The 10,158-nt window shown below is 43.0% G+C and overlaps 1 protein-coding gene across 1 annotated transcript; it reads left to right on the top strand.

Moving 5' to 3' along the window:
- Positions 1-4,685: 4,685 nt before the first annotated feature.
- LOC115117773 (perforin-1-like) lies at positions 4,686-8,917 on the top strand. The gene is made up of 3 exons (XM_029646267.2): positions 4,686-4,781; positions 5,894-6,094; positions 7,233-8,917. Exons 2-3 carry the CDS (start codon positions 5,936-5,938, stop codon positions 7,491-7,493), a joined length of 420 nt encoding a protein of 139 aa, XP_029502127.1. The 5' UTR covers positions 4,686-4,781; positions 5,894-5,935; the 3' UTR covers positions 7,494-8,917.
- Positions 8,918-10,158: the final 1,241 nt, after the last annotated feature.

The following is a 10,158-nucleotide window of genomic DNA, read 5'->3' as shown; positions in this document are numbered from 1 at the left end:
GCATAAAAATGCTGAGCAGGCCATTATTTTGGCTATAATGGCTATGCCCCCCATAGGGTGACAATGCCCTCATCCACAGCGCACAAGCGGTCACTGAATGGTTTGCTGAGCATGAATGAATGATGTAAACCATATGCCATGGTCGTCCTGCTGATGGGACCCCCTAATGGGGTCTGGGTGTGTGTGTGTACCATTGTTGGAGTTGCGGGTTAATTGCAGACTGGCAGTAGATACCCATCTACGGTGCACTGAATAAGCTACAATAAACTGGACAAGGGCAACAGCTAGGCTATATACTATAGGGAAGACAAATGCCACAACCTATAACTGCGTTCAGCCTGATTAATCATGTCAAATACAGTCACACACTACAAAAACTGATATGGCGTCAAGCTAATTAATTTGCATGTCAAAGAACAAATGTAACGCGCATTGTACTCTGTTTATGCAATCAGGAGGGAAGGGTAGCACTCCTAGAAAACCCACTATCTTATCTGGTGCACCAAATTCCCCCTCACTACCTGTCTTCGTTGCCAACTGCAGTACCCAGCAGCGACCGACAACCTCCCCCGGGAAGGTAAGTGATACTTGCAAGGGCTACGGAGCTCATTCATAATACACCGTCTCTCTCGGAGTAGCCACAGGTGTGAGCAATTAGTTCATGATTAGACACTGCCTTGATCAGCCTGTTGCATGATGACGAGGAACATCATGGCCCGGTGCTAGATGACTTTGTAGAGTGGTGTGAGGAATCACACTTGGTCCTCTATACCAAAGAGATGTGCATAGACTTCAGGAAGCGTACAACACCGACCTATGCAACATCTATCAGAGGTCAGAACATAGAGATTGTAGAGGAATATAAATATCTGGGTGTTTTTTTGGACAATAAGCTTCAGTGGAGTAAATGTACAGATCTGATCTACAAAGAGCCAACAGAGACTGTACTTAATTAAACAGTTGGGCTCTTTTAATGTAGACTGTACTATACTGACTCTGTTTTACAAATCCTTTATTGAGAGTATTTGAACTTTTTGTATTGTTTGACCTGATCTACAAAAAGAGCCAACAGAGACTGTACTTTCTCAAAAAGCTGGTATCTTTTAATGCAGACTGTACTCTATTGACTCTGTTTTACAAATCTTTTTTTGAGAGTATTTTAACTTTTTGTATTGTTTGTTGGTTTTGCAATGCTACTGTCAGCCAGAGAAATATGCTGAGAAGGATTATCACAGCAAGCAAGGTACTTGGAGTCAAACAGACAGGCCTGGATGAGATCTTTAAGGTCAGGGCCCCTCACAAGGTACTTGGAGTCAAACATACAGGCCTGGATGAGGTCTAAGCATTAGGGGGGCGCTATTAACATTTTTGGATGAAAAACGTTCCCGTATTAAACAAGATATTTTGTCACGAAAAGATGCTTGACTATGCATATAATTGACAGCTTTGGATAGAAAACACTCAGACGTTTCCAAAACTGCAAAGATATTGTCTGTGAGTGCAACAGAACTGATGTTACAGGTGAAACCCAGATAAAAATCCAACCAGGAAGTGCCACATTTTTTGAAACCGCCTCATGCCAATGACTCCTTATATGGCTGTGAATGAGCTACGAATGAGCTTACGTTTTCCACGTATTCCCCAAGGTGTCTACAGCATTGTGACGTCTTTTTACGCATTTCCGTTGAAGAATAGCCGTAAGGGACTATATTTAGCAAGTGGTCACATGTTGTCTCCCGCAGAAAATCTTGCGTAAAATACTGAGGTAGCCATTTTTCCAATCGCTTCTTATAAGAAATCAATTGCCTCGACGGATATATTATAGAATATATATGTTAAAAACACCTTGAGGATTGATCCTAAACAACGTTTGCCGTGATTCTGTCGATATTATGGAGCTAATTTTGAAAAAAGTTCGGTGTTGTAGTGGTGGCATTTTCCGGTCGATTTCTCAGCCAAGTATGATGAACAAAGGGAGCTATTTCGCCTACAAAAATAATATTTTTGGAAAAAAGGAACATTTGCTATCTAACTGGGAGTCTCCTGAGTGAAAACATCCGAAGTTCTTCAAAGGTAATTGATTTAATTTGGTTGCTTTTCTTATTTACGTGAAAATGTTGCCTGGTGCCAGCAGAGCCAAGCATAGCATTATGCCATGATAAACTTACACAAATGCTTGTCTAGCGTTGGCTGTAACGCATATTTTGAAAATCTGAGATGACAATGTGATTAACAAAAGGCTAAGCTTGTGTTTAAAAATATTTCATTTGCGATTTTCATGAATAGGAAAAGTTTCTAGGGGTATTTATGTCCTCTGCGTTATGCTAATTCGTTTGAGGCTATGATTACGCTCCCGGATCCGGGATTGCTAGTCGCAAGATTAAGGTCAGAACCCCCCACAAGGTACTTGGAGTCAAACATACAGGCCTGGATGAGGTCTTTAAGGTCAGGGCCCTCCGTAAGGCTCACAAAATCATTTTAGACCCAAGTCACCCCCTGTACCTGGACTTTAAACTACTCCCCTCTGGGCGTAGGTATAGGGCACCCCTCAGCAGGAAAAACAGAACGAGACAATCATTTGTGCCAGGTGTGATATCCCTCCTAAATAGCTTGGGCTAATGTTCCTATCGACTCCGTAAGGCCAGCAGGCTAGTCTTTAAATTGTTTTATTTATTATTTATTTATTACTTTACTTATTTATTTAAAGGCCACTTTAAATGTGTACATGACACTGCAACAACATTTCCCCGTGGGGACAATAAAGTCAGTAAGTAAGTAAGATGATGTCACTTACAAGCTCCAATCACAGCTTCACACCACAGTACCAATCAAATCAAAATGTATTTGTCACATGCGCCGAATGGAACAAGTGTAGACGGTGAAATGTTGACTTAAAAGCCCTTAAACCAACAGTGCAGTTCAAGAAGAGTTAAGAAAATATTTACCAAGTAGACTAAAATAAAAAGTACAAATAAAAAGGACTGTCGTACCCATCACCCCAGTCTCTCAGCCACAAAGTATATTGGGTGACAAAGGTTCTGATAGATAGTAAGTACAAATGTTTGTGACACTGTAATAGGTTGTTATCAGGAAAACATCCCAAAAAGGTGCAGAGCGTTTGATTTTCCTGCCCGGGGGGCAAGGAGACCCCCCAGCTCCGCTAAAATCTTTGACAACTGAGTGGCGTTTTTCCATGGATTGTTAAATATGAACTATTTGGTTGTAATATCATCACCTCTTGAAGAGAATAGTCAGAACAACACATTTCAGATTATTCCATGCAAAACATTTAGGTCTATCATCAGAGTTGTACAGCGAGTCACTGGATGCCTTTCATGTTCTGTAAACATCGATCATATCATTTCAGATATGTGAAGGTAGCCTCACGATACCTCTCAATATTGGCCACCATTTATTTGATATTTGAGTGATACACTGAACAAAAATATAAACGCAACTCGCAACAATTTCAAAGATTTTAGTGAGTTACAGTTCATATAATGAAAATCTGTCAATTGAAATAAACGAATTAGGCCCTAATCTATGGATTTCACATGACTGGGAATACAGATATACATCTGTTGGTCACAGATACCTTAACAAAAAGGTGAGGAGCGTGGATCAGAAAACCAGTCAGTATCTGGTGTGACCATTTGTCTCATGCAGCGCGACACACACATGCTCAATGAATGACATGTCTGGTGAGTATACAGGCCATGGAAGAACTGGGACATTTTCAGCTTCCAGGAATTGTATACTTAAGCAATAAGTATACGGCCAATATACAACGGCTAAGGGCTGGTCTTATGCAGGACATGGGGCATTATCATTCTGAAACATGAGGTGATGGCGGCGGATGAATGGCACGACAATGGGCCACAGGATCTATCTCATCACGGTGTCTCTGTGCATTCAAATCAAATCAAGCTTTATTTATACACCACTTTACAGACACGGAATGCAACGCATTGTGATTCACAGGAAAAAACAACAACAATGAAAATAAAATCTGAAATATTTACTATTTACCACAAACATAAGAGGATAAAAAATACAAAAGACTAACAAAAACTGAATGACTATAAAGCACCCTAAGGAAAAGCATTTTCTCCAGCAGACAAGCTAGCTCGATAGCTAAAGATATCTTAGTTAGATAGTGTAATTAGGTTGTGAAGACTTGGTCGATATTAGCTACAGGTTTATAGTTTTTGGTCAAATTAACCCAGCTATTGGAGGAAAGCCTTTTCTCTCAGGCATACCGTAACCTACCTTTCATTATGTAATGAAACCATTTCTACCTCTGTTAACCATGACAACATCGTTGGCCCCTGTTGTCACCCAGCTGTTGGAGGAAAGCCTTTTCTCTCAGGCATACCGTAACCTACCTTTCATTATGTAATGAGACCATCTCTACCTCTGTTAACCATGACAACATCGTTGGCCTCTGTTGTCACCCACCTGTTGGAGGAAAGCCTTTTCTCACAGTCGTACCCTAACCTACCTTTCATTATGTAATGAGACCATCTCTATTAACCCGGGCTTCATCCCAGCTTCCATTTGGGACACGACAAAGATTTCAGGTCAAATCCCTGTTTGCCACGTAGTATAGGGTGTTGTCGTCTCATAGCCGGCACCGTGGAGACTCATTGGCTGAGACGATGCTTGAGAACTGACCATATGTATGTTGCTATCACCTTTAGAGTGGAGGGGGCTGAAGGGACTGTACAGTATGTTATATTTACTGGTTAGAATGCACAACATTCAGACGCTACAAGGCTGAGGTAAAGGACAGCCAATCCATATTTCTATCTCTCACTCTCTCTGTAGTCATTTCTTTGTCTCTATTTGGTTTGTTTCTCTCAGAAGTATCTTGGCTTCTCTTTCTCTCTGTAGTTTTCTTTGTCCCTACTGGGTTTGTTTTCTCAGAAGTATCTTGGCTTCTCTTTCTCTCTGTAGTTTTCTTCGTCTGTACTGGATTTGTTTTTCTCAGATGTATCTTGGCTTCTCCCTCTCTCGTTCTCTCTGTATGTGGCATGTGTATTTTCTTCTTCTCTCTCCTAGTTGTTATCCCTAAACTGAACGAGACCTTGAAATGGATGTACATTGTTATTACATTGTTATGTGTGTATGTTTACGGTTTGAAGACATTTTCTGCTCTGTGACAAGCTCATACACTCTTTTTAACCTCTACGGGATCCCCCCCCCCCGCGCGGGACGGTTGAGCTAATGTGCTCTAATGTGATTAGCATGAGGACCTTTCCAGGACATAGACATGTCATAGACATGCACTAACTGCACTCTCCAATTTACAGTAGCTATTACAGTGAAACATTACCATGTTATTGTTTGAGTGCACAAGAACAGAAAACTTTTAGCACGGCAACTGGTTTGATACATTAATCTCTGAAGGTAAATAATGTACTTACCTTCAGTAATCTTGCTCTGATTTGTCATCCTGAGGGTCCCAGAGATAAAATGTAGCATGGTTTTGTTTGATAAAATCAATTTTTATATTCAAATGTAGGAACTGGGTTCTACAGTTTGAAAAGCATGTTTTTCTCTATGTATTATCTTTGACCAGATCTAGTGTGTTATTTTCTCCTAAATTCATTTCACATTTCCACAAACTTCAAAATGTTTCCTTTCAAATGGTATCAAGAATATGCATTTCCTTGCTTCAGGTCCAGAGCTACAGGCAGTTAGATTTGGGTATGTCATTTTAGGCAAAATGGGAAAAAAATGGTCCAATCCTGTTGTATCTCTCTCTCTCTCTCTCTCTCTCTCTCTATATATTTCTCCCTATATTTCTCCCTCTCTCTCTCTCTCTCTCTCTCTCTCTCCCTCCCTCCCTCTCTCTCTCTCTCTTTCTCCCTCCCTCCCCCCCCTCTCCTAGTTGTCTTCCCTCCACAGATCAAGCCCTATCTGACTGATAGCCATGTCCTCCTCCTCTCTTCTGTGGTGCCTGCTGGTGGTGTGTGTTCTGGCTGTGGTCCAGATCTATGCAGCAGAGGAACGTAAGGTCCTCAAGGTGTTCAACCTCAGAGCCAGCGACCTGAACAGCGGCTTGTTCCAGACCCCTGATGCCTACGTCAAGGTAAATCTCTCCTCACCTGAGTCACCTGTCCACCATGATAGCTGATGTGGTGCAAAATAGCCAGGTGATTATTAAAGTGGCTGGAGTTGAGTCAGTATGTTGGAAGCAGCCACTCAATGTTAGTGGTGGCTGTTTAACAGTCTGATGGCCTTGAGATAGAAGCTGTTTTTCAGTCTCTCGGTCCCAGCTTTGATGCACCTGTACTGACCTCGCCTTCTGGATGAACAGGGGAGAACAGGCAGTGGCTCGTGTGGTTGTCCTTGATGATATTTTTGGCCTTCCTGTGACATCGGGTGGTGTAGGTGTCCTGGAGGGCAGGTAGTTTGCTCCCAGTGATGCGTTGTGCAGACCTCACTACCCTCTGGAGAGCCTTACGGTTGTGGGCGGAGCAGTTGCCGTACCAGGCGGTGATACAGCCCGACAGGATGCTCTTGATTGTGCATCTGTAAAAGTTTGTGAGTGTTTTCGGTGACAAGCCAAATTTCTTCAGCCTCCTGAGGTTGAAGAGGCGCTGCTGCGCCTTCTTCACAACGCTGTCTGTGTGGGTGAAACATTTCAGTTTGTCCGTGATGTGTACGCCGAGGAACTTAAAACTTTCCACCTTCTCCACTACTGTCCCGTCGATGTGGATAGGGGGGTGCTCCCGCTGCTGTTTCCTGAAGTCCACGATCATCTCCTTGGTTTTGTGGATGTTGAGTGTGAGGTTATTTTCCTGACACCACACTCCGAGGGCCCTCACCTCCTCCCTGTAGGCCGTCTCATCATTGTTGGTAATCAAGCCTACCACTGTAGTGTCGTCTGCAAACTTGATGATTGAGTTGGAGGCGTGTATGGCCACGCAGTCGTGGGTGAACAGGGAGTACAGGAGAGGGCTCAGAACGCACCCTTGTGGGGCCCCAGTGTTGAGGATCAGCAGGGTGGAGATGTTGTTTCCTACCCTCACCACCTTGGGGCGGCCTGTCAGAAAGTCCAGGACCCAGTTGCACAGGGCGGGGTCGAGACCCAGGGTCTCCAGCTTAATGACGAGTTTGTAGGGTACTATGGTGTTAAATATTATTATTATCATTATTATCAGTATCATTATTCTCATCATCATCATCATTGTCATTATCATCACAAGTATATCATTATGATTTAGGTGTTTATGGGCTCCGGCTACGGCGGGAAAACAGAGGTAAAGAACAACAACCATGACCCCTGGTGGAAGGAGGACTTCAACTTCTTCAACGCCATTGAGAACAACCCCATGAGGCTGGAGGTGTACGACAGTGACGTGCTCTTCGACGACCTGCTGGGGACCTGCGAGCGCTCCATCAAGATTGGAACTTGGCAACATCAATGTTTCCTGAAGAAGGGAGGGAGCCTGTACTACTCCTACACCCTAGAGCCCCTACAGTAGACCCTGTACTACTCCTACACCCTAGAGCCCATACAGTAGACACTGTACTACTCCTACACCCTAGAGCCCCTACAGTAAACCCTGTACTACTCCTATACCCAAGAGCCCCTACAGTAGACCCTGTACTACTCCTACACCCTAGAGCCCCTACAGTAGACCCTGTACTACTCCTATACCCAAGAGCCCCTACAGTAGACACTGTACTACTCCTACACCCTAGAGTCCCTACAGTAGACCCTATACTACTCCTACACCTTATAGCCTCTACAGTAGACCCTGTACTACTCTTACACCCTCTTTAGTAAACCCTGTACTACTCCTACACCCTAGACCATAGAGCCCAGTAGACCGTGTACTACCCCTACACCCTAAAAGCCTACAGTACACCCTAGAGCTCATTAGACCCCTTCCACATAGTTAAAACAACATTTACTACTGATAGTCCTATATCCAGTAGAAGCCTCTTGTTATCTACAGCAACGTCTGGTCCCATGGTCTCTCTCCTCTTATCTATATTTACAACAACGTCCCATTTCGGACCCCTCATCTGTTACATGGATTTCTAATTCTTCTCAAACTGAGCTGGAAAACCGTCCTCCCCCTGACCTCATCCTCAGGCTCATCATAACAGACTAGATTCTAGAACATTGAACAGTACAAAACTCCACCTCCACCTTACAGTTAGTGTATTGTAATTAGTGTCTACACTGATGTCTCTCTCTCAGTCTCCCACTTTGTGTATTTAACTGATTTGGGTATAAACCGGATCTCAGTGGATCAGGGACCATGCATGACAAACAGTACACCAGATTTAAGACTGTCCATGCACCAGATTTAAGACTGTCCATGCACCAGATTTAAGACTGTCCATGCACCAGATTTAAGACTGTCCATGCACCAGATTTAAGACTGTCCATGCACCAGATGTAAGACTGCCCATGCACCAGATTTAAGACTGTCCATGCACCAGATTTAAGACTGTCCATGCACCAGATTTAAGACTGTCCATGCACCAGATTTAAGACTGTCCATGCACCAGATTTAAGACTGTCCATGCACCAGATTTAAGACTGTCCATGCACCAGATGTAAGACTGTCCATGCACCAGATTTAAGACTGTCCATGCACCAGATTTAAGACTGTCCATGCACCAGATTTAAGACTGTCCATGCACCAGATTTAAGACTGTCCATGCACCAGATTTAGCAACATACAACTGCTTATTTCCAGTAAACGTGATCATAAAACATGGGTTCTGTGCTTGTTTATCTCGTGAACTGCAGTAAAGAAGTTGACCTCTTGTCACTATGATTGTACTGTTATGCTCCTTCTAGCTCTGTGTCTGATTGGCTCTGTCCAACTGTCACTTCCGTGCTCACTCTACCATGGCATCAATTAATAAAAACTAGATTCACTGCACAGCGCTTTCAGTCTCTCTCATATTTTTTTTAGTTGTGTTGAAATGAGGCTCACTTACATGAAGGTCTGTTAGAAAAGGAACACAATTCTTAGAGAGTAACAAAAATAAAAGGAAGTGATATAAAGCTATATATGTGTGTTTTTACAGTTAGGATACAAATACCCGGGTCTTCCTGATTCACTATTGGTTCTATTTTAGGGCAGTTGAAAAGTTTGAAAACAAAGAAAATATATAGCATGTCCCCTGCAAAGAATGTTTATTTGGGGTTATGACAAAGTAAGAAAGCAGTAACAGTATAGAGCTAATTTAGGTATTTAATTAAGGAACCAGACCAGATGTACAGATACCAGACTCTTCTTGTGCTGTGAGGAAACATGTTTTAAATAAATGAAACAATGTTGGAACGAGGCGTACCAAACACATTTCAGGCCAGCTTGAACAATCACAGGTGTGGAACAACGTGTTGCCGTGGTAATACATCATCATGACACATGATACGTCACTCAGCTATTAGTCCCTGTTTGTGTTCCAAATGGCACCCTATTCCCTATGTAGGGCACTACCCACTCTATGGGTTCTGGTCAAAAGTAGTGCACTATATAGGGAATAGGGTGCCGTTTGAGGTGCAACCCTTGTAAAGAACTAGTAACCTCCCCTTTATGGACACATTGGACTGGCTGTGTATGAAAACATTACTGGCTGTCAAAATCCTTGCATCCTCCCTCCTTGTTTCCTCAATCCATCTCAAATCGCTTCGGAGGAGATGAGTGGATCCAAGGTCCCTCCCTTGGTTGTCATCCTCCAATGAGCTTTGAGAGGAATTGATAAAAAACAGGGAAGCAATGATTTGACAGCTGGCAAAGTTTTCCTCACTCTTTGAAGGCTGTGAATCTAGCCTTCAAAGAGTTTATTCAAAAGCCTGGCCTTCAGTTCATCACCATTAGAGGTTTATACTATTTGTAGGTGTTGCTGTTATTTGGCAACGCAGACTGTTATCTCATTGGTTGAGGCATTACTGAGAACAAGCCACCTGTGGAGTGTCATTGCATTTCTTTCCGGGGGAGAGGGGGTGTATGTTGAGGGTGTATTGTGGATACACGGGTGAGGTGTTTACAAACAGTGAGAGGGCATAGGAACAACCATCAGTGGTTGGTTTTCGAGACATACAGACAGACACTCGTCTCCAGACTCTACAGAACACAAATATTATGACCATTCAGGAGTCATGTAACGAGAGTTTATTTT

Source organism: Oncorhynchus nerka, linkage group LG13 (assembly GCF_034236695.1).
Source record: "Oncorhynchus nerka isolate Pitt River linkage group LG13, Oner_Uvic_2.0, whole genome shotgun sequence".
Taxonomy (NCBI): Eukaryota; Metazoa; Chordata; class Actinopteri; order Salmoniformes; family Salmonidae; genus Oncorhynchus; species Oncorhynchus nerka.
Note: the sequence above shows the minus strand (reverse complement) of the source record. Positions and strands in the feature narration are given on the sequence as shown.